Source organism: Aspergillus tanneri, assembly GCF_003426965.1.
Source record: "Aspergillus tanneri strain NIH1004 chromosome Unknown AapTan_4_pilon_pilon_pilon, whole genome shotgun sequence".
Lineage (NCBI taxonomy): Eukaryota > Fungi > Ascomycota > Eurotiomycetes > Eurotiales > Aspergillaceae > Aspergillus > Aspergillus tanneri.
This window is the reverse complement of record NW_022984631.1, coordinates 2,341,583-2,365,769: the sequence shown is the minus strand read 5'-3', so window position 1 is coordinate 2,365,769 and position 24,187 is coordinate 2,341,583. Positions and strand designations below refer to the sequence as shown.

Here is a 24,187-nt window from a genome sequence, read left to right as displayed (position 1 = left end):
TGCTCAGCAGTATGCCTCTACAGATGTCAAAGACCCATATCTTTGTGTAATACCAGTCATGCTAACTGCTCACTGGTAATTGTGTGCTCTATAGTAGGCTTCCACCATCGTCTTTTCCTGTTAGTTATATAGATAGTATTATCTACTTGTCTTTCTACAATATAGGCCGGCTACATAATATTATAAGGCCCTTATAGAAAAAATTTACTTCTTTACTCTGAAATACCTATCTGGAGTGGTGTTTACGAGAAGTCTGTCGTGGCAAAGTAGCACTAAGGACCTTGAGGCTGCAGTATAGCGAAGGACTGCCAACTTTCTTACTCAGAGCTTCCAATATTGGATTGGTAAAAGGCAATTAGCAAATTGCGGTATTTTAACTGAGATTTTTATTTCTTGTAAAACCTAAAGTCATCTGATTCGAATTCTAATTAATTGGACCCAACACAAGGGTAATAAGTAAGTACATACAATGGAGAAAGTATCTACTTACGGAGTACATTATAATAGAGATAGGTACCAGGGAATAAAAAGATAAATAGCCCAGATTCTAGTATCTTTATATATATATATATATATTTTCGGACGGCATGTTAATGTTAGACCCCTTGGGACACTACCGAGGCGGCACATGACCAACGGAGACTCATGACGCGAGCAGGCGTATTATTTACGTCTGTAATAGGGTGCGGGGGCTCCAGCCCAGCTATTTGGCAGCTGCCCGATTGGGACCGCCTCAGCCTTCCATTGTTCTCCGTCCCACCCCCCAGACTTGTCTATCGACCTTATCGGCCTATCTCCTCTCGCCCTTCCTCCGTCTTCCTCATATCCCTTCTCTTTCTCAACTACCCATTTCACCTGCAGTTATCTCAGACCTGTCGAACCACTACCACCTAATCTACTACTACTATACTTCGTACATTCGTTCCGTTCCGTTCCGTTCTACTTATCCTAAATCAAAACCAGACCGATTGGCAGAATTATTGCACGGTCACAATAAGTACTAGAAATTCCATCAGTTAATACCGCTGTTATTGGCCCTCGGATCTGAATCTCCCGGTGGGATCATCATCTCTTGGAGTCGCGGCCTTAGCGGGTTCCCCTGGCCCTCACAAGGATAACCAATCCCAGGCAAGGCGGGAACTTCAGAAGAAGAAGATTACTGTTCTTATTCCTTTCCCCTCTGCCATATTCATACCTGGAACTATCCCACGAAGATCTATCCAACTTGTACTTGTCGAGCTCACATTTCAGGACATATCTCCAACGGCGGGTGGGAAAGAAGGCGAGGTCAGGTCATAATGGGTCTTGCATACAACATATACCTCACTTCGAACAAAATCTTTGGATGCAAAAAATGCAAGACTCACCTAGCTGATTATGATGATATTATCAGCCGAGTGAGTTTCTTCTGTCCTGCTGCTTGTGTGGATTGGTTGACATCAGCTGACTTATACCTTGTACCTTGCAGAACTTCCGCGGCCAACATGGCAAAGCTTACCTTTTCAATCATGTCGTCAACATAACGCCGGGCGACTCTGTGGAGCGTAGCATGACGACTGGGAGGCATATTGTTCGTGACATTACCTGCCGACAATGCAAGGAAACGGTAGGGTGGAAGTATGACAAAGCGTACGAGGCTAGCGAGAAATACAAGGAGGGCAAGTTCATTCTGGAAGAAGAACTGCTCTGCGTGGTGTGCTAGGGGACTCGTTTTTTTCTGATCCTATAAAGGCCTTGTATCTGTGAGGCTTCCCCGTAAGGTGTCACAGCAAATCTTGCAAAGACTGATCCATGCAGTGAGCGTTTTTATGGAGTAAGGCAACTGGCGTTATAAGGAGTATCTTTATATTAGGTTGGTTTAGGGGTTTTTGGTTCGCAAGCAAGCATCCCTCTCCTTTTTCATATTTGGTCCAGCCCCTGGTCTGGAGTCTGATGCATCTCTGAAGCCACGGATCATTTCAACTCCCCCGTCATTGGAGGCTGGCCCGCTATTGTATCGAGATTGGATTAGAATGGTAGCACTACTTGTATCATTTTCCACTCCTAAAGTTCATAGCCTATCCTTCGCAATGTACAGCATGTGAGACCTGGGGAAACAAGACAGAGCTTAGGATCTGATGTCTCTTCAGCTTGCCGAATTATCCAAAACTCGAATGTCGATAACAACTCTGTAGTATCATATGCATTCTGCACTGATCGGCCCCACCGCCGTCAACATAACTCGGTTTTACATAGTTAACTACGCCGTACCACTTCTCTGACATAATGGATATAGCCAGCTGCCGTTTATCGGACCTAGAAATTTCTTCTGCCCAATATATTTATACCTGAAATAACCCCACTTTTTTGAAGAAAGAGGTTTAGGTACATATCTTTCCTGGCCGCTGGAAACTCCTCAGATGGACATCGACCATGACAACTGCTACTGACAAGATGTGCGCTGTGCTCTTCCATGGCCCTCACAAGGTGGCTGTCGAGGAACGACCAATTCCCAAAATTTTTTTTGGGATGCAGGAGAAATCATTGTGAAAGCCACATATACAGCGCTGTGTGGAAGGTAAGCAGTGTTTTATTTCTAGGGGTTATGTCTGGCTGTGCGTACTTTGGGTTGTTCTGTGAAGTTCCTATGGTTTCTGATATTGGAGTTAACTTGGAGCTTGTTAGTGATCTTCATATAGTCCGCGGTGTCGAACCTATCGGTGAGGGTGTCATTATGGGCCATGAGGTCACTGGAAAGGTAATTGAGACTGATGATGTTGTCAAAACGGTGAAGAAGGATGATATGATTGTCACCGCTTTTGCAACTTCTTGGTAGGCACTCCAATTGGAACGAAGTAGACTATTACTGGTATCATATACATGCCAATAATTACATATACCGCGATGACTTGGATTGACGTTAGACTATCTATGTCTACGGTGGCCTTTGCTTTTCCTGTAAACAAGGCTTCTTGTCGCAATGTAAGAAGAATACTCTCCTCGGATGCGACCATCTAGATGGCGCTCAAGCTCAATAGGCAGCAGTCCCAAGAAGCATTTACTCATATGTAGATCCGAATCCCGCAAGCAGATGGAACCATGACGAAAACCCGCAGGGGCGTCGAGGAGAAATACCTTGTCCTCATGGGCGACAACTTCCCGACTGTATACTTTGCTGCCAGAAATGCGTTCAAAGAATACACCCTGGAACAAATCTCGCGGCAGATCGTCGTGTTGATTTGGTGCGGACCAGTCGGGCCCTGCGCACTGATCAACGCGCTGGAGTACAAGCCTAAGCATATCTTTGCGGTGGACTCTGTTCCATCGTGACTCAAACTGGCTCGGTCTCTCGGAGCCGAGCCACTGAACTTCAGAGAGGGCTGGGCGGGTCTGGACAAGCGGGTGAAGAAGTTGACCGATGGACGGGGCGCAGATGCTCTGATTGAAGTTGTCGAATTGAGTCCGGCGCTGCGCTCTGCATTTGAACTATTACGACCGTGGGGGATGATCAGTAGCGTTGGAGTGCATAATGCAGAGGTAAGACTAACTTCCTTTATTGTTTGTATGTTTGGGTTTCAGATGGTGCCAGCTGGAACTCAACTGTCTCAACTGTGGCATCCATGATAGTTGACTGGCTAGAGATCCCATGGGACGGAAACTAGGCCTATGGGAAGAACCTGAAGGTGCAGATGGGTCGGTGCCCTATCCGATCGGTTTTTCCACAGGCATTGGAGGCTCTCAAGAAGAATCAGCATTTGCTTGGGTACGTGGTTGCCATATTATACCTGGGCATGAAAGTGCAGAAGGTGATCTTTGAGGCGGATAGATAGATAAATGTATGTAATGGTATAAATACTTATATTACCGATATTACCAAGATTACCAACGATACGCCGGTAACCAGCAGCGCAGCCAACCAGGACCAGCGATTCGTCCGCTTCTCCTCTTCGAATCCTTTATTCTTTTCGCGTTTTCAATTATTATTTCATTCTTTTCTTCTCTTTCTTTCTTTCTTCCCTCTTCACCTTCGCCATCGTCTTCACTCCCTCGCCATCCTCCTCCGTCTCTTGTTCCTTCTCTGTAACCTCCTTCTTCTTCCTCCCTCTCCTCCTTACTCCCTCTTCCTTCCTCTCTCTTCTTTCCACCTGTCTTCCTCTCTCTCTCTCTTTCTTCCCTCCCACCTTTTCACTATCCCCGCTCGCCGAACGCCCCTCTGATTACCTATCCTGCTTCTTCCCCCTCTTCGTCCGCCAATCGATCCTGGTTTCCCCTCCCAGGCCCTTGGATCAATATCCTTTCTCTCCACATAACGGCCATTTCTTTTTCTTTCCGCCCTTTCAGTTATTTCTATCTCCCGATTTGGTAAGTTGTTCATGCGTCCACCCCTCGAGTCTTGCGTCGTCTATTTCCTGTTTCTTTGTCCTGTGTCCATCTCGTCGCCCATCTACATTCCACGCGATGAATGATGATTCACAGGAGCATGTTGTCTTCTTATCCAACTCGTGCAAGGTCGCTGGCTAACGGGTGGAAAAAGATCCTCCAAAATATATTTTTTTAATCATCGGCACTTTTCATCCATCTAGGCTTCTTTAACCACCCATTTCCCCCCTCTCTTCTTTCTAAAATCATGGACTCTACCGATATTCACGATACCCCCGTCGTTGACGATTCACTGAACGATGCCATGATCGATGAGGGCGACATCGAGGTCACCCCCAAGACCGAAGAAGAATACGCCCAGTCTATTCTAACCCTTCGCGCGATCGTGTCGTCCAAAGAAGCTGGTATCATCATCGGCAAAGCTGGAAAAAATGTCGCGGATCTGCGCGATGAAACCGGCGTCAAGGCTGGTGTCAGCAAGGTCGTTCCGGGTGTCCACGATCGGGTGCTGACCGTGTCGGGTCCTCTGCAAGGTACCGCGAGGGCTTATGCACTGGTGGCCAAAGGATTGCTCGAAGGTGCCCCTCAGATGGGCATGGGAGGCATTGTGGCGAACAACGGAACTCATCGTAAGTGCTCTCGACTTTCTGATACCTTCGCATTACTCAGTCAGCTGATATTTCTCCAGCGGTTCGGCTTCTGATCTCTCACAATCAGATGGGCACCATCATCGGACGACAGGGCCTGAAGATCAAGCACATCCAGGATGCCTCGGGCGTACGCATGGTCGCTCAGAAGGAGATGCTCCCCCAGTCTACCGAACGTATTGTCGAAGTGCAAGGAACCCCGGAAGGTATTGAGAAGGCCGTTTGGGAAATCGGCAAATGCCTGATCGATGACTGGCAGCGGGGAACTGGTACGATCCTGTACAATCCCGCTGTTCGTGCGACCGCCGGCTCTACTCCTGTAAACAACAACGTTGGCAACGGATACAGCAGCCGCCCCTACAATCGTACCGGCAACGGTGCCGACTTCAGCGACCAGTCTGGTGGCTACAGCCGGCGATCCAACCCGGACATCTCCAACCGTGGCTATCCTCTTGTCACCGAGGACGGAGAGGAGATCCAGACGCAAAACATCAGCATTCCGGCTGACATGGTTGGATGCATCATTGGCCGAGGTGGGAGCAAGATCACCGAAATCCGCAGAAGCTCTGGGGCCCGGATCTCAATTGCCAAAGCCCCTCATGACGAGACGGGTGAACGCATGTTCACCATTATGGGCAGCGCCCAGGCAAACGAGAAGGCTCTGTATCTTCTGTATGAAAACCTCGAGGCCGAGAAAACCCGCCGCAGCCAGCTACCTCAAGAATGAGTGCACATGTTCATCTAAGAGAACACATCCATTACGGGAACCGAATTTCGATATCGCGACGAACAAGTCACACTCCTCCGTGCTCCTATGTCTTTTTGCTTCTTGACGTTGTCTTTTTCTTCCTTTTTCCTCCTTCTAATCTACTCCATTCGTGCAGCTTCTTCGGTCTCCATGGAGCAAGAGCTTGCTGAGGCGGACTGTACATGCTTGTTAGATACCAGAATCTTGCGAATCTTCGCGATCATTATACCTGAATGAATCCAACCTCGGGGCTATGACGTCATTCTCATAACCTGGTGCTCATGAACCATGGACGTTTCTGAAGATCACCACTTGCCTTCTTTTGACCTGGAAGAGGAAAAAAAAATTGCTTTGTCTCCGTTCCCTTGAATCCTTCCTATACTCCGTCCTTGTTGTGGTGCTGAATCCGTCGTTACTACCTGACCATCAATTTCATATTCCTATCTAAATGAGATCCCTTCGCGCAGCTTTTCTCCGTTACTCGTTTACGTTAACATTGATCCTGTGACCTATTGATTCTCATCCTGTCTCCTTGATTCCTCTTTTCCGCACAATTGCTACCTGTACATCCGGGAACAGATAATATCTGCAATGGATAATGAGACTGAATATGTTTCCGGGGGAAACATACCTGAGATCAGTGGCAATAATCAGTAGATGAATTATGAAGCTTATAACGTATTGATTGTAACTAGTAACTAGTATATTAAGAAGTAACGGCGTCGTTCGTGTCAGACCTTGTCACTATACTACACGAGTATAGTTCCATGAACCCACAAGTCTTAGATATTAGATGGGACCATCTGAGAAAGTAAGGAAATTAAATAGGGTTGAATACATGCATGCAGAATCCTATCCAAACCAAATAATCAGATAGACACTAAGATGAAAATCCTAGATAGACAGGAAATGACCAAAAGCACCAATGGTATAGTGCCTAAGAGCAGGAAAAAAAAATTCGAAGATGGCAGTAGATGGAAAGAAAGCTATCATTCCATAGACAGCCACATCCACTCGAATTAGACGCTGTCTTTTTGTAAATACTTTGAAGAGCAAATAATAATCATGATGGGAAATCGGGTAGCATGGAGTGAAGATTCACATGAAACTTCAAGGTCAAGATAAAACATGCGACATGAAGGTGAAGGTGAAACATGAAAGATGGAAGGTGAAACGCGACGATAAAGATGAAGACATAAGGGTGAATGTTCTAAGAGAGTAGAATGGCCAAGTCATAGACCTAACTGGTCAATCAATCAATCAATCAATCGCTGATGAGGAATGGAACTTCATACACTCAATGGTCTGTTGTACACTCCATGGATGCATGCTTTTAAGGAATCAAGCGAGTAAAGTCGAGTCTAACCAAGGTCGGATCATTAGATGTACAGAGAAGTACAAAGTGACTTAAATGTCCATATGGGGCATGATGAAACTATGCTATAAGAACGAGCAAAAATAAAATAAAAATAAGCAATACCAAACGCCGGCTGAATGTGATCCAATCCAAATACCCAACCAAGAATGATATGAGTCGCTGCGTTAGAAAGAGGCATAAGGGATGATGGTTCTTCAAGGGCGTTACATAACAACCAATCAATTAATCAATCAATCAATGCTGTCATCTAGATTTACAACGCCGTCAACGCCAGCCACTGGTCGGTGTCTCAGGCCGAATCTGCGAGTTCCTAGGCTGTTGGCTCGGAGACGGTTTTGCGAAATAGTAGTGTAACTTGTGGCTAGTTTGCTGGAGGGGGCATGGATACGGGTCTGAGAAGGCTCCTGTTGCGCGAAGGACACATTTTCGTTCGCTCCATTGATCGTGGCAGTAGATAGACCGTACCGCCGAGAGCCCGCTTGGATGTTTGTTCGAGGTGTTGCGGGAGTATAGCTGGTCGGAGTTATGAGACTTCGGCGAAGTGGAATGCCAGACTGTGAAACAGTCGGCGTGCGAGGCTGAGGCAGCTGTGACTGTTGGGTTTGAGATGAAAATCTTGGGGTCTGAACCTCTTGGGATTCCGAGGCTGACTGAGACGTTGTGTACCCATACGACATCCGTGGTGAGCGATGCGAGGACGCAGGAGTCTCGCTTTCCGTCATACTCCTTGAAATCGACCGACTGTGAGGGCTTGCACTCGCCGCAGTCTCATCTTCTGTTTGGAGTCTCTTCATCCGTAACGAAGTTGAAAGTCGATTGAGTCGACTCATTGGAACGGAGGTTTTGAGTGACTGCGTCTGTTGGGACTCAAGTGTCGAGTCACTACTCCGGTTGGTATTGCTACTATTTTCCGCGGACGGACTAGCACTGGGGTTGACCAAACTCGCCCGGCGTGCCTCAAGTCTGCTCGCGACACGAGTGCTTCGCCGTCGGGATATCCCTTCAGGGTCTTGGTTGGTTTGCTGGTGCGTCAGCATAGGCGTGGATGTCCCTTCATTAGTGCCGTTGCACTGCTGTGCTCCCGCCTCTGCGCAGGCATGCTGTTTACGTATTTGCTCATCCGACAATGCCAGACAAAGTTCAGTCAAGCTCCGACAAACGCTGTCTGCCTTCCGCCTGGACTGTCTCTCAGACGAACTGTATCCATTTATGCCAGAAGCACCACTAGATGGTGCTTTACTGGAGCCCAGGAGGTTCGACAACGTGAGTGCGTCTATTACGGTGGCTTCCAAAGTACTGTACACGCCGTTGCTCAACACATTCTTAGCCTTCGCCATTGCCGATTGTAGAATTGGGTGCACGGGGTTGACCGTGATGGTGTCAGCATCGGCGGATGGATTGCTTGTTCTGCGCCCATGTTTCGGTGAAGATGAGACAGTAGTTACAGTAGTTGTTGCAGTTCGTGGCCGCTCGGAAGCCGAGATAGCCTCTTGGGAAGAGGGCGGTAGTTTCCCGGTCAACTCTAATTTGCGGATTCGCGACTTAAGATCCTCTAGTTCATCCCAGACGGTAGATGGGGCCGTGGTAGATAAGGTTGACTCCGTTCCATCCAGTCGAGATCGATCGGGCTCGACACGCGCACGTTCTGTGGCTTCGGATGTGGAAACTTGTCGGCTGCTTCGAATCGTCGACAGCGTCGAATGGCGAAAGAGTCGAGGGTCTTGTAAAGATGCTCGACGTTCTATATTGGACTCTGCATGATGAGGCGACGAGTCGGGGCCCGCATTGCTTTGTCGGCTGCGCTGAAGGCCGATTGTGCTCCTCGAGCTGGGGGCGTAGCTCGAATGATGGGATCGGGAATGATCTTCTAGCGGGTGGGCAGAAACTGAATAGGAGTACGCTCCAGAGCTGTGAACATTGGAAGGGGAGCCATTGTTGGAATGCAAGGGGCTATCGTAGGTATTCGACCTTAGTTGATCGGGGGACGGGGTTTGCTCGTACGTACGGGAGGCTGGAGAGCGAAGGCCACTCCCCGACATCCTAAACCGTGACTGTGGTTGTATTTTAGCAATACCCTTTTTTATTTTTATTTATTTTTTCCCACTAGTCTACGAGCAAATATTTAACCACTCGGACCAGTGAGTGGTTGATGGGAAACAAAAGGAGATAATAACACTCACTCGTCTGAGGTCCGACCGTCCTAGGGACTCCCGACGACTGGAGTCTGACCTAGCGATATTCAAGAAGAGGTCGTCATTTTTCAATCGAGAATCATCCGCAATGGGAGTCCGAGCACCGTCCTCCGAACCTTTATCGAAACCATTCACAGCACGGTTCCGCTCGTCCATCGGCGCTGTCCCCTGACTGTAGGAGACGGTGGATGACGGCATTCTTCTCTTCACATCCGGAGGCGTCTGGTGAGCATGAAAGGACTGTTTCCGACGCTTCGTCGCATTGGGACTCAGCACTCGAACCGTCGAGCCGGTAGCATCCAGGGGTAGCGCGGAGTCGCTCTCCTCTTCCAGGGCCAACCGGGGCGATGAAGGCTGCGAGGCGGAGACTGTGGGAGCGCGAAGATGTGACAGGGGCAAATTGAAGCTGGGAACTGATCGCCGGTGTCGGTCGTACAACGGAGTGCGCTGGGGGGTTGGGGTCTGGATTGGCGTTGGCGTTGGCGCGGGATCCCGGTTCGGGGACGGAAAGGCGTTGACTGCGGGGACGGCGCTGCCGCTGTACGAGGTCAGGGCTCTTTTGCGGAGAGGAGACTGGTATTCGAAACTGAATCGACTTTGAGGCACACGAGGAGATAGCGACAAGGTGGGATGTGCAGCCGAAGAGGATGGAGATGGACATGAGGCGACGGGCGCAGCGGACGAGTTGCCGGCGGATGCTAGCGCGCCTGCTCTGCCCTGGTCACGGGGATCGGCAACAAACATGACCACACGATGCGAGAGAGGCTGTTGATGAGCCGTGCCGGGTCGTCGTGAGGAATTATCGCCCTGGATGGTCTCCCCGGATGATGGAGCAGCCAGATGTTGTGCATGGACGATGTGCTGCACGGCAGATTCGGTCTGTCGTCGTGGCCGTAAAGGTCCAGAGCGACAATGGTCTACAGGGAAAGAAGACGAAGACGAAGACGAAGACGCTGGGTTGCCAGCTGCTACGTGTGACGTCTGCAAACTGGTCTGGTCAGGCATCCAAACGATGCTGCATCTCTCCGTCAATCAATCAATCAAAGCGCGAGAGCGAGAGGAAAATTCGATCTATTGGCTGTGGGACCCAAAGGGGTGAGATTTCCATATACCTACGACGGGACTATTGAAAAGTGCGACCAAGAGAAGAGAACAAAAAAAAAAAAAAAAAAAAAAAAAAAAAAAAAAAAAAAAAAAAAAAAAAAAAGATATCAGAATCTTTAAATTATATCCTACACAAATGAAGAAAAGGAAATGAAAAGGACTTCTGACTGGCAATATTTGGGTGGCTGGAAGAACGACAGTGGAGCTGGTTCCAGTCCGACTCCAGAACCCGGAGAAAATGCAGAGGTTGATCGATGTGATATCACCTAGAGGAAATGGCATGACAGACAGAAAGAGATGGATGCACGAGTCTGATATCACCAGAGGTGCCTACTGGTCCTAGATCGAGTGATGGGCATCCATGCATCTTTCCAACGCTTCACCCACGATGGTCCCAAAGGACTAAGTTTTTTTTTTTTTTTTTTTTTTTTTTAATTAAAAAAAAAGGGTCCCATTATCTCATGGATTCAAGTTCCTGTAGCAACAATGAAGTACCGCTCTGCGAACCACGGTTCGTTCCGTAAAGCACCTTTGGTTCGCATTCTGAGAGACCCTCCTGACATGTTGTCTACCAAGGAAGAAGAAAAAGAAAAGAAAAGAGAAGGAAGAACCATTCCATCAAGGGTTAAATCCATCACGGAATGGCTTTTCTCTCAGGATCTCTAGCTCAGAAAGTTGTCCATACGCCAATGTTTTAACACGATCTAGTTTCATACTATATCCACAAAGTCGAGGACTAGAGAGCTTGGTCCAACTAGACTTTTCTGAGATGGGTTCACACGTCCCATACAGTAAAACCCCTATATAAGCAAAGAATTCGGACCGGCTAAAAGTTTGCTTATACCGGATTTTTGCTTATACCGAACAAGGTAATAAATATATATATTTATATAGCTTTATATAAATCTACTGCACCATACTGAATTAAAGAACGCATATATTAATTATTATAATCATTCTATAAGATATAACCTATATTCTGCATGTTTTTGGCAACCAGGGGCCCCGCAGCTTAATAAGGTGGAGGTGGGTGGTCAGGCAAAGAATGACCGGATATCTGTCTGACGCTGAGCTTGAGCTCTTCTCTCCAGAAGGAGCCTTTCTTGGTGTGTAAGAAGCCGAATAAGGGCCTTATCTCCATCAACCTGCTGTTCCTGATAGAGTCGTAGTTTATATAAGCCCTCTAAAGCGTCTGTAGGTGTAATTATTGGTAGAGGCTGTAGATCTTCCTCCTCATCACTATCTGAAGCTGGAGGCGGTGCAATTTCAGACAGAACTGCGGAGTCAATATCTATAAGACTATCATCAACCTGCTCCTCTGTGGGATTCAAAACTGATTAATATCCATAATGTCCTGGATACTATTTGAGAGTTTTAGGCGTTGAAGTCCTTGCTTTATATCGTCAATAAGTTGCTCATCATTAAGCTCATTGACATATTCAATTGAAAGGGCCTTTTGAAAACAGTTTCTGACTGTATCTCTAGACAAATCAAATTCCCAGGCAGAAATTGCCCATCGAATTGCTTGTAAGATTGTCATAGTAGATAGCGGGTCAAAACCACGGTCGTACTCAGCCATCATATATAAAACCCACTGTTTTTCCAATATGCCTTCCATGTGCGTATAATCCCTTGATCAAGAGGCTGATACCGTGACGTTGAGCAGGATGGAAGCCATATAACCAGTGTATTCTTTAGCTGCGGGTTTACTTCTTTATATGCAGCTTCATGTGCAGAAAAATTGTCCATTAAAAGAGCAACTTTTCGGCCTTGCATTCTTCTATCAAACCAGAGCAGCCATTCTTTAAAGATATCACCAGTCATCCATGCCTTCTTATTTGAGCGCCAAGTGCAGTTAAGGTTCTCAATATTAATACCAGCTGCAGTAAAGGCTCTGGGACGTTTAGCTGTCCCAATAAACCAGATAGGAAGGAGTTCTGAAGCGTCTGAATTACAACAGAAATGCGCAGTTATTCGAGCCTTTTCTTTCTTGCGGCCAGGAAGCAAACGTGTAGATAAACTCCGGTCCGGGATCATCCTCCAGTATAGACCTGACTCATCGCAGTTAAAGATATCCTGAGGCGCATATATACTAAGAGCGTGACGGATTATAACCATTTCAGTAGCTGCATATACACTTCCAGCTTCACCATGCTGACTCCTCCACTTAATATTTCTGCGTGATTGAAAGCGTCGAAGCCAGCCGTTGCTAAACTGCGGCATCTCCCTTTCTGGATAGACCTCCGGCCAGAAATCCCTTTGCTTTTGCCGAATAATCTCCTGAGATATTGTTATTTGTCCCTCAGCCCTCCGTATCCAGTTGTAGAGTGCCTTTTCTAGCTCTGGCCAGGATTCTGTACGGCGTCGTTTATCTTCAGATTGATGCGCTTGAATGTCGTCAAGGAAGGCAAATCGAGAGGAGAGGATTCGGCTAATCGAGGAGCGGTCAATTGGCTGTTTATATGTCTCTTCAAACCACTTAGAAAGAGTATGCCAGAGAAAGATAAGGCTTTAAATGATGTTGAGCGCGTAGGGCAGCCTTCTGGCTATTTGAAATAGCGCGACGCGTCCTCTTAGCCATCTTTAAAGCAAAGTGTGATATCTGAATAAGCAATTTTGTGACTTCGATATAGGCAAATTTATATAGGAAAGGGCGAAAAATTAAGCAAAGATCTTGTATCGGGGGGTTAAGCATATTAATATGGAAAATCAAATTAGACACCGTGTTCATTTGCTTATACCGGAGTTTTGCTTAAATCGGGTGCTGCTTATATAGGGGTTTTACTGTACTTAGCACAGCCCCTGTTTATGATCCGATGCGGATGGACATAATAAGGTCCATATCACCGGCGCTTTACTGGTGCAGTGTGATTAACTGCAGTGCTAGAGCTCCAAGCCAAGATTACCTTACCGAGTAGTACCCGCTGCCAATGGAAGTCACCACGACGAGTTTTGATGCAAAACTGCTCGATAAATTTGCCGAGAATAGTAAAATTGTCGACATTTCAACACTCATGTAATCCATGGATATTGATAATGACCGCAGTCGACTGATACACTGGTTGAATGGTAGACAGACCTGGATGTTTCTAGCAGAACCCTGGCCCCTGATCCTGAAACCGTTTCAGATATGTCACCCGCGATTCAGGAGGCGATGGTTGTCCTGGCAAGCAAAGATGTTTCTCTTGGAGCCATCCCAAAACTCATCATATTACTGCGTCTGCTGAGGAAGTCGAGATGTTGCAAGTTAAGGGGAGTAAAAATGTATCTAGATTAGAGATGGTTGGCGCTGTCACGGTATTTTGTGCCAGCCAAGACGACCGCAAGCAGCCCAGGAACAATACTGCGTAAGAGCATTGAAGAGGAATCGTAAACGCTGCTCTGCGTTGCAACTGCATATAAATAGCTAGAATGCCTATGGGACGGAAATCCTTTCCATAATCCTATCACCTAATGTTGTCATCTTGAGTACGGTCGTGAAGGCTCCACCATTCTTAAAACTACATTATTAAATTTGTCACAAGGACAGGCAACAGCCAAGGGCAATCATTTTCCGTTTTTCAATAGCTTGAAGCCTAAGGAGTATCCCGTACAGAGGATTACTCCGCAGTAGGCGAGTGTTTTCTCTAGCTTACATGGCACTCTGGGCAGAGTGGCCATATTCAGCATGCAACGCGCGTCTAGAGTCGTAATAATAATAACCATTTGATGCACATGAGATGCATACGAATTGCAAGGCTATGGATACGATGAGTCCGGTGCTCCGCCGGGATGGGAACGCAAAACGGCCCATCCAACAGATTTCGGTGGCCGAGAGTGTCAAATCATACTCTGTAGGTAAATAAGAGCACCCAGGGGTAAACCTGAAATGAAACCCGAGTCGTTAATTTGTCCTGTAAGCACAGGATTTCCTTGCAAGAACCACTCTCCGAGGGTAATATATCTGAGATAATTCCCCCAGGCCCGATACTCAAGGGGTGCGTTTCTGGCCAGCACGTAGTACGGAGTACCTCGCAGTAGATGCAAGGAAATAGGTGGGGGAAAATATCCATGAATCTCTCAGAGCCATATGGGTGTCATCTGTCAAAGGTAAAAGATCGTAGCCATTGTCCCTGCATTCTGCATGTTTAAATTGCCTCGACGGCTGCAATAGGAATAGAGTTGGATCAATACGGATACGGGTCGTTTGAGATCTGCTGTACCTAAAGGTACTGGATAATTAAAACCACCCCACAGCAATAAATCGTTCGATGACCGAACAGCAGGTCCAAGTTCTATGGCTCCGAAATTTTATCTGTGTACTATCAGTTGGTCGTTGCAGCCACGTGGAATCTTGGAGGGTCATTTGAAACATTGTTGATACGCTCCAGACTATACCGAGTAGGATGTCTGTCTAAGGAGCGAAGAGAATAATAAACAGAGGATGATGTATTGTTTTGCGTACACCCTGGGTGGCAAGAGTGGGGGATGGAGAAGTGGAGGACAGGGAGAGGGAAGATCGTGGACACAAAACAACAACGTACTCCGGAGTACTCTAGGTAGTTGCATCCTTGACGAGTTTGAAGGGTCCTAATAGTACTCCGTACTCCGTACCCGTAGTATCCCCACAACAATGAGAAAGGGAAAGAAAAACAAAGATTTGAGACAAGATTCCAAAAAAAAAAGGAGGTCTTCCGTCCAACCCAGCAGCTGATATTGTCGCGACCGATGCACGAGTTTGATCGCTGTGACAGGCAATGTTGCACACGTGATTTCTAGTGGCGCGCTAGTGGCTTAACATTGATTTGGCGTGTTTCAGACGTGACTAACCCCTCCACCTATTGGCCCGAGCTAGCGCGCGCACTGTGGTGTTTCAGCTGGTCTCCAAATTCGGAGAGTCTCGGTTGGTTGGCACTCCAGACAGGCTTTTAACAGCTGTGAGTTCAGTCTCTAATACGGCAGATTATTGCCTACTAATCCCAAACCGTGTTGCAGCCTGTTCCCCTGCTGCCAATGAGCGATGGTCCTTCGTTTCCAGGGGTTATCTCTGGGACACAGATGAATCGAGTTGACTTGGCCCCAGTCCATCGGCATTTTCGTTTCACTTTTTCTGCTATTATCTTCAGAGCCTCTATACCCTAGTGGGAGGGTCCATGCAAAGAAAAGTTGCCATTCAGATCAAGTAAATGAGCGGTCTCGTCGTTTTTGAATCCTCTTCCCTCCTCTCTTGGTTCTCTTGCTTGATTTTTTCCTCCTTCTTTTGCACTTCTGGCACGCATCTGGGTTTCCTCCTGGTTTCCCTCCTGGTTTCCCTCCTATTCTTTATCGCCTGTTTATGCGTACTCTCAAGTTCTTTGTTGCCGCATTGACTTCAATGGTCACCAAGATACCTTAAATCCACTGCCAACAATCAAACACCAGCAAACACTGAGCACCGTGCACACTCAAGCGGGTCGCATAGGACCAATTTGGAATTGCCGCAGTTCCGGCTTTGCGTGGATGTACACTACAGTGTACATGTCGAAATCACTGTCAACTGCCTCGTGGGATTCTACTGCCTTCTATTTCTGTGTCCCTTCTGGAAATTTTCTGGAGGAACTCAGTCTGAACTGCACACTTGCCTTTTCCTCTGGCAGTTTTTACACCAGCGAAGGATTTCTATAGTGGACATACCACCATCCATTGCTGTGTGCAAGTGAAAAATCCTGCCCTGGATCTAGTACCGCTTTGGAATAGATTCCATTTGGGGATACCACTGTGTATTCCTGTTGGTTTTGGAGGAATCTATCAAGGAAAAAGGAAAGCTTCATGACAGGTATGTCTGGTTTTCTGGTTACGCTCTATTGTTGGTATGATTTCTTTCTGCTTCTGGTTCTTTTGTTTATCACTGATCTATATGTCGAAATGCTGCGCTTGGGTCCAGCGCTTTCCTCCATGCGTTTCTCATTTTCCTCGTTGGCCTAGCTCTACCACTTTTCCCCCATCCCCACTAGCTCCCTATTGTGGAGCATTTGTTTTTTTTTTTTTTATTATTTTTCTATTTTTTTTTCCTCCATGTTTCCCCTCCTTCTTTTCCTTCGATGTCTGGAATATATCTCGAAACGAGGAATTCCAGAAGAAATACGAAGGTCAAAAAGGGAAAGAAGGAGGAAAAAAATAGAAATAATCCTGAAGCCATTACTATGACAGTATCAAGGATGGAGTCGATGGATTGTGATCTGTGGCTTCTAATGCATATACACTGTGTATTATCATCCCTCCACTCCCCCTGGGCTGTATCAGAGCCATACCCACATACCCTCGCTCGCTCATCACTCCCCATCCTCTCTCACTTATTCCCCCGGACACCGACTTATGCCACTGGCTGAGAGTGTCTCTATGATGGCAAAGAGACCAGAGAGCTACACTATGGCTGCAGAGCACTTTTCCCCGCCTGGTGACATACCCATTGTTGGGATGAAACTGACCTCTGATTTGCGTGTTTTTGGCGCCCATGATGCACATTCCAGCATCCCACTCAACCCGGGCGGCTAAATTTAGAGCTGCAGGCGATGGATGTCCTGCTGCCTGGCGCTCTCATTGGTTGTCCCACATCTGGTGGACCGCAGTCTCCCTCCCTCCTTCCCCACTGCCGTTGCCGCACTGATTGGCCGGCCGTCAGAAACGCGGGCGGACGGGTCCAATCATGATCGCTGGCCATTTCCTTCCCGCCCTCTCAAACGAACTACTGTGGTTATTCTTAGCCATCGTGGTCGCATTATTCCATCGGAGCTGGGACTGCCTATTACCTCCCTCCCATTCTATCTCCATTCATTCCCTTTGCCTTGCACACACACCCTCTCTTCCTCTTCCCCTCCTTCTCTTTTCTCTTCTCCCCTCCCTTCTCCCCTCTTGCCAGGGTGCTCCTTGTCAATCTGCCCTTTTCCTTCCTTTGGGTTGTGGGCAGTCGTTCTTTTCTCTTTTCCTTCCTTCCCTACTACGCTGCTACCACAGTTCCTGTCGTCGGAGGAACGGCTGCCCACACCATTTACTGGGCGGCAATCCCCTCACCCATACCTCCCATACATCTTCCTCCCATCCCATCCTCCAACAATTGAATTTACCTCTCCCTGGATGCTGCGGCAGTAATCCTGGCAACTGCATTCTTCTCTTCGAATTTGTTTTCATTCCTTTGATCTCTTTTTTTTTTTTTTTTTTAAGTCTTGCATCACGTTATTTATTATTTTTTATTACTATTGTTTTTCCTCCTGGAACCACAATCCTTTAAAAATCACTGACCTTTCTCAAAAGAGGTAGTGCTCCTCTTGCAGCATTCTCTGGTATGTTCGGGTATTTCTGAGCCTTGAAGGTCCAACGTCCCTTTTGTGCTTTGTCTATGTCGAAAGACAAAGACATCCTATCTTCTCTCTGCTTCCAATAGCTTTGTTACGCGCTTTTAAAGTTTAGATCGTCGGCCTGGTTTCACCCTCCTTGCAGCCGTGCTTGCTTGCCTGTTCCTCCCCGTTTTGGGTGTCCTTCCTTTTCAGTGCCAACGAATCTTGAACATGGAAGCTGATTGTGCCCTGTCAAAAAGGTCATTTGCTCTGGTAGCAAGTGCAACGTCACTGCCTTCTTTCCCCCCATCTGGATGCAATAGTTGTTCGTCAATATTTGCGCCAGCATTTCGCGAGAGCTGCGAATCTGAAAGGGTACCCCCTTTCAAGCGCAGGTCTATCTCAAAGTCTGGATCCATCATGCCCGTTCAAACCAGTCCACCGTCACCCCCGGACTCGTTCCCGACGTTCATGTCTGTGTTTGGCGAGAGATCGCCCAGTTTTTCCAACAACGAGCAAAGCACAGCTGTCAGACCTCTTCGAGTTCCCACCCATGTCACGATCAATACGTCAAGACGTCCACTTCCTTTTCAGCATCGTGAGAGTATCTCCTCAATGACATCAGGATCCACCGACTCCTCTCCCACCACTACCATCTCCACATTTGACTCGCTCTCAGCGCCCGATACTTCTCCCAGCTCCTCCCCAGAGTCTCCGTTATCGATGCCACTACCGTTTCCAAAATTCATGGCGCCCATGCACAATGTCGAGAGCCAAATGCTCTCGCTACCCCAGAACAGTCTCCCCAAAATCTCGCCCGAAAGCACGAATCCAATTCGTCTGGAGCGTCCGGATTCCCCTGGTCGACGCGCGCGGAATCTCAAGAATTTGTCCTTGAGGATGCCGCCGCCGTCCCAATCGTCTCGTCCTCCCATTGCGACGGCTTCCTTTGTTGAAACAACCTCGCAGCGCCACCTCTCAGCACCACCTTCCCCGGTACACATCCCCCCCAAGAGCACACGGCGGAGACCCGCGAACTTGACTATTCGAACTCCCGGTTTCGACAAGTCATTTTCTAGCAATATTACCGAAATGGTCCCACCTACCCCGCATGCCCTACGACACACGGAATCATCCCCTTCTTTAACCTCGATCTTCTCCCCTTCTTTTGGCCCCAAAGGCGGCATGCAATTGCCTCGGCCAATGACTCATCATGGAACCCGACGACCATCAGCTACCTCCGAGGACAACCGTTCGCCTTTGCAACCGGTTCCAGACGAGGATTCTCTCTCGGGTGGTGTGTTACATGAACTAGAGGAAGAAGATGATCAACTGGACTCCAGAGAGTCAACCCGGCGCAACGAACGCGGTTACCCCAATGGACCTGTACGAATCTACGATTCTGGACTCTATCTTTACCTGGAGCCGACAGCGCAAGAAGCTTCTCAGTTTGATGTTGTCGTGAACGTGGCGAAGGAAGTGGCAAATCCATTTACCAATACGAGTGCCCAAAATGGCACCGTTGTGAGTACTCTGCGGAATGCATCAATAAGCTCTAAGCGACTGTCCACCCTATCTATTGGAGAGCCACGAACTGCCGTTTCAGAGGCATCCTTCAAGTCGGCGTTTGAGTATCCTCCGAGCGAATCCGAGTCTCCCGCCACACCCCGGAACGAGACGTCTGGTCCGGAATACGTGCATGTTGATTGGGATCATAATTCAGAGATTCTTGACGATCTCCTCCCTCTGTGCGAGTTTATTGACTCTCGGATATCGGAAGGCAAAAAGGTGCTCGTGCACTGTCAGCTAGGCGCTAGTCGATCAGCTTCATTGGTGATTGCCTATGGCCTCTACAAGAATCGACACCTGGATTTTAACTCTATGTACGAAATTGTGAAAGAACGGAGTCAATGGGTCGGGCCGAATATGAGCCTGATCTATCAGTTGACGGATTTCCGTTCCCGATTGCTCCGTGGTAGTCCCTCCAAGCCTGCACGCGAAGAGTGGTTTGTACGAGGATCTCGAAGAAGCTCTGAACCACAACCCCCGCGCAGTGAGAAATTGGACCATTCGGAAATATTTATTCCTGGTAGCTGTAGTGGTGACTCTGACGCGGGGCAGACGTCATCGAATGGCATGTCGCAGGCATCGATGAGCTCACTCTCCGTGCCTTCAACGAACAAGACCACACCGACTTCGACAGAAAGTCCACGACTCTCTAACTCGCTCTCACACAAGCGAAGCTTATCTCCGCGGCCGTTACCCCTTCGACAGACGACCTTCCACACATTTGACTCGTCGTTTCGGTCCGTACGGCCAACCTTTGGAACGAATCCATGGCGCTCGGAGGGCAGTCCTTATTCCCTAGCTAAGACGGACATCTTCGCGCACAATGCCTCGGAAGAACCCTTGGCGCTCTTCTCTCCCAGGACCACTGGGTTCCTGGCAGGTCCACATTCCGTCTCCGATGTGCTAGAGGACGATGGTCCCAATAGCCTCCGGTTTGGGGCGAGGATTGCGGATCCTAGGTCACCTGCTCCTGGGACCGAGCGCCTTATCATGAGAAATATTGACGAGTTTCTGTAATACTTTTGCCTTGATGTTTTTGTCTCGGGGCGATCCTTCGGGAACTTCACTCGAGAAACGATTGCATGATTGCTGATTATCGTTCTTACTATTCTGGAGCTACCATTTCTCGGGCTTACCCTTGCTACTTTCTCGTAACCTTCTTTTTTATTTTTTATTTTTTTTTTTTGGGCCCTGAATCATGAGAAAGCACCCGCTGTGTTTCTCTTAACTCTCGCTGTCTTTCCTAGACTATTTCCATCACTTCCTCTTCTTTTTTGTCACCCTCTTGATGATTTGATGACCAAAGCAGGCTTTGCCATCGTTATTTCCATTCTTTTCCATTCGTCTTACACTCGATTGCATTTTTGCCTTGTCTCAGAGGTTCTCAAACCTTGACTTGCATACCTTCCGAATACTGGCGTCTGGGATGTTTTAAAAGAGATAGGAGGCGATGATCAATCGCACCTGGTAACTTGTAATACTATTTCTGGAATTTGTTCTATTTGGTGCAACATCTAAAGACATTCCTTTTTTCTACCCGAGATCTCCGTCTTCACTTCCATTTTGTCTTATTTCACTCGTTTTGCATTGATGGCAGGTCCGGCAAAATACCCATGGAGCTAGTCTCGAGTCAATAAATAGATACAAAGTGTTGTACGCAACTTCTTTTCTTGTGCGGCATCAACCGTGCACGGGTCATGCGTAGTATAGTCGGTCGATTTTCAACATCCGCGGGGCAACTCGCTCTTTTCTTCTCCATCGACTATCCTGTAAAGAGAGACTTCTCAACAGAAACCATGGCAGACGAAAACCATCCTGCTCATCTTTCACCGAGTGAACTAGGCACGAAGGACTAGTAAGTAATTGACTACTGGTGGTTGACAGACAGCCTGAGTTGATTTTTTTACCCCGCTACGCTACCCCTCCATAGAAAAATAGATTATCCATCAGACAGGACTCAACTAACCCCTAAATTTACAGCTGGGAAACTTTCTACGCAAGAACTCTCGCCCACATCTCCATCAAACATGACTCAAATACATCCTCCACCGCCGTCCCTAAAGACAACAACGCCTCCTTCGCATCGGACGAGTGCGCCACCGACGATGAAATCGACGACGACTCCGACCCGGGTACCTCCTGGTTCTCAGAACATAATGCCCCCGATAAAGTCCTTCAGTTCTTGACCGATGAGGCATTCCCGCTCGCACCTTGTCATACCCGTCGCTTGGAAACCTCGGAGGCCGACGATGATGATGCGCAGACCCAGTCGTACAGATCCAGTACCAGTGCCAGTGCCAGTACTGGTGTCTCTTCCCCTCAGTCTCACTCTCACTCTCAGCCCTGCATTTTGGACCTGGGCACCGGAAACGGGAGCATGTTGGCCCTACTGAGAAAACGCGGCAAGTTCACGGGTGATATGGTCGGGGTGGATTATTCCCCGCGCAGCGTGGAATTGGCTAGGGAGTTGCAGCGGTTGAGGATTCATTCGGCTTATTTATCTGATTCTGATTCGGAAGCTGATTCTGATGGTGAGGATGGGTCCGAAGGCGATAAAACAGATACGAATATCCGATTCGAAGAGTGGGATATTTTACAATCGACGGATGCCTTATCAGGTGGTGATCATGAGATCAACAGAGGAGAAAGAGGAGAACGTCGACTGGATTGGTTCCCGTATGACAAGGGCGGGTTTGATATCGTTTTGGATAAGGGGACGTTTGATGCTGTTTCGCTGTCTGAGGAAGTCGTAGAAGAGGATAATGGGATTGGGGATGGGAATGGGAATAGTCTGACGAACAGGAAGAAAGTACAGAGACGTGTCTGTGAGTGTTATCCCCATATTGCGAGACGGTTGGTGCGAAAGGGTGGGTTTTTGGTGGTCACCAGCTGTAACTGGACGGAGGAGGAGCTGATTCAATGGTTTACTCGCAAGGATGAGTCCAGTGGTAGTTCGGAGGATCGTCTGCAGGTTTGGGGCAAAGTGGAATATCCTCGGTTCAGGTTTGGGGGGAAAGAAGGGCAGGGGGTCTGTACGGTTTGTTTTCAGAGGGTGTGATAGGTATTTAGTGGTTTGGTTTGATAGATAGATATATATGATATACTCATGTGGCCAATCCTGGATGTCATATAATTCATCAATCATGATACATGAACAGCCCTCTATACATGCTAGAAGGTAGCGCGGGACATGTCCAGGGCTGTGTCATGTATACAGGCAGTGGGCATAGTAGGTATGAGGTATTTCTATTCACGTCTTGAGAAGAGCAACAACACACCAGCGTCTGCGATTCTCCGGCCCCTCTCCCTCCCTCACAGTCACCCATTCCCTCCGTACCTCCTGTCCGTTTTCCGTTGTCGAGATGAGGTCCCGTTCGTAGATGCGCTCAATCTTCAGACCCAGTTGCACCGCCGTTTCAAAGAACTGCGCGACGATAGCCCTCCCGGTATGGAATCCGGCCACGATCCAGACCTTCCCATCGGGTGCCAGGAACCACAACATGGTGCGTACAAGGTTCTCATGCTGGGAGCGCATCCAGTAGCAATCCGCCGCGATGATCCGGGAGAAGGAGCCTTTGTTTTTGACCGCCCAGGGATCACTCTCTAGGGTGCCCCATTCATGCGGTTTCACGGACACATTGGCTGCAAATGATAGTCCTTGGAGATTGTGATCGATATTGGACCTAATCGCACCAGACAAGGAAGGTGATGACGGGTGGTCTGTGATGGTGACATTGGAAGCGCGGGCGAGTACACAAACGACTGAGGGCAGTCCGGCGCCTAAGTATCAACATGGAGAAGAAGAAACGATCAGTCCCTGGTCCTGAATAATGTCTATAAAGCCTCATGGCTGAGAACAGAACACCTACCAGCGCCCAATTCCAACACACTATGTCCTTTGACCTTCCACATGGCTGTGTCGGAATCCAATTGTCCTACGGCGTCCAGGGCATCGGCCTTTTCGACTCCCTCTGCAACTACCATGGCCGCACTCCATAGGAAATGGGCAAAGAGTTTTCGACCCTCTTCAACCTTATTCACCTGGCCATTGGGCTGGGGTAGACCGGCGCTGGCCTCTTCGGGCTCGTGGCGTTTCTCGCTCTGTTGGGGATACGAGGGAACCATGATTTGTAGCTCGCCATACCGTGGCGATGTGTAGAGGAGATGCTGACCGGGATCACCGTGGAAGGATGGAGCATCATCTGGGAAGAGAAAGGGGAGAAATGCCGTGAATAGGTCTTCGGGGGATTCGTCGTCTACATCTTCCTGATGGAAGTCCGGCGGAGGGGCATACGGAGCCGAGGAAGTGAATTGGCGGCGGGGGAGGGGTCGGAGGCGAGAATGGAGCATGGCGGATAATATTGGCACTGAATGTTGAGTTGATCCCGGGGAGGGACCATAGGAGGATCGAGATTAAGGGACTCTTGTCACGGTCGACGTAGTTTAGCTTTCCGAATTGCTTACAGTCTGATGCTGTGCGTAAAAAATGGTGGTATCGTTGCTCCGATTGGACAGAAACAATGCCGTCGAACAACCTTCCGGCAGAATCAGTCCGCCTCCATCTCGGGAGCACGTGATCTGAATCCTTATTCCCCGGATTATTCTTTGGACCTACGCACAGTCGCTTGAGGGAGCAATACTCCTATCTGGCATTCATAAACCAAACTACTCCTAAGTACCTGCCTGTTAAGCCAACGCGGGATAGATATCGTGGTCGAGTAAGCCCTCCACTATCTTTGCGCTGTACTTCACGAACGCATTGCGCCAATAATTCCAAACTGCGTCATTCGGTAGGGCCTTGCAGGCTGCGTGTTAGTGGTCTCTCTGGCAGACTGCTTTAGTGGGCACAGTGGGTTCGACTGTCGCCGTTTTGGAGCGAAGGTATTGGTCAATGGGGA

At 48.2% G+C, this 24,187-nt stretch overlaps 7 protein-coding genes across 7 annotated transcripts; 5 read left to right on the top strand and 2 right to left on the bottom strand.

Moving 5' to 3' along the window:
* Positions 1–1,298: 1,298 nt before the first annotated feature.
* On the top strand, positions 1,299–1,702 carry ATNIH1004_005965 (putative Yippee zinc-binding protein Moh1; the record flags this gene model as incomplete). The annotated part of the gene is made up of 2 exons (XM_033570604.1): positions 1,299–1,397; positions 1,469–1,702. 2 exons carry the CDS (start codon positions 1,299–1,301, stop codon positions 1,700–1,702), a joined length of 333 nt encoding a protein of 110 aa, XP_033426636.1.
* Positions 1,703–2,584: 882 nt separating this feature from the next.
* Positions 2,585–3,809, top strand: ATNIH1004_005964 (uncharacterized protein; the record flags this gene model as incomplete). Its single annotated transcript, XM_033570603.1, has 4 exons — positions 2,585–2,811; positions 3,096–3,305; positions 3,354–3,516; positions 3,642–3,809. The coding sequence occupies 4 exons, from the start codon at positions 2,585–2,587 to the stop codon at positions 3,807–3,809; spliced, it is 768 nt and encodes a 255-aa protein (XP_033426635.1).
* A 797-nt stretch (positions 3,810–4,606) lies between these two features.
* On the top strand, positions 4,607–5,733 carry HEK2 (KH domain-containing protein; the record flags this gene model as incomplete). Its single annotated transcript, XM_033570602.1, has 2 exons — positions 4,607–4,988; positions 5,048–5,733. 2 exons carry the CDS (start codon positions 4,607–4,609, stop codon positions 5,731–5,733), a joined length of 1,068 nt encoding a protein of 355 aa, XP_033426634.1.
* Positions 5,734–7,362: 1,629 nt separating this feature from the next.
* On the bottom strand, positions 7,363–10,329 carry ATNIH1004_005962 (putative LPXTG-motif cell wall anchor domain protein; the record flags this gene model as incomplete). The annotated part of the gene is made up of 2 exons (XM_033570601.1): positions 7,363–9,183; positions 9,313–10,329. The coding sequence occupies 2 exons, from the start codon at positions 10,327–10,329 to the stop codon at positions 7,363–7,365; spliced, it is 2,838 nt and encodes a 945-aa protein (XP_033426633.1).
* Positions 10,330–18,140: 7,811 nt separating this feature from the next.
* dspD (putative protein-tyrosine phosphatase) lies at positions 18,141–20,306 on the top strand (the record flags this gene model as incomplete). Its single annotated transcript, XM_033570600.1, has 1 exon — positions 18,141–20,306. The coding sequence occupies one exon, from the start codon at positions 18,141–18,143 to the stop codon at positions 20,304–20,306; it is 2,166 nt and encodes a 721-aa protein (XP_033426632.1).
* Positions 20,307–21,085: 779 nt separating this feature from the next.
* On the top strand, positions 21,086–22,347 carry ATNIH1004_005960 (putative S-adenosylmethionine-dependent methyltransferase; the record flags this gene model as incomplete). Its single annotated transcript, XM_033570599.1, has 2 exons — positions 21,086–21,144; positions 21,270–22,347. The coding sequence occupies 2 exons, from the start codon at positions 21,086–21,088 to the stop codon at positions 22,345–22,347; spliced, it is 1,137 nt and encodes a 378-aa protein (XP_033426631.1).
* A 192-nt stretch (positions 22,348–22,539) lies between these two features.
* ATNIH1004_005959 (putative nicotinamide N-methyltransferase) lies at positions 22,540–23,639 on the bottom strand (the record flags this gene model as incomplete). Its single annotated transcript, XM_033570598.1, has 2 exons — positions 22,540–23,069; positions 23,159–23,639. The coding sequence occupies 2 exons, from the start codon at positions 23,637–23,639 to the stop codon at positions 22,540–22,542; spliced, it is 1,011 nt and encodes a 336-aa protein (XP_033426630.1).
* Between the last annotated feature and the right edge of the window lie 548 nt (positions 23,640–24,187).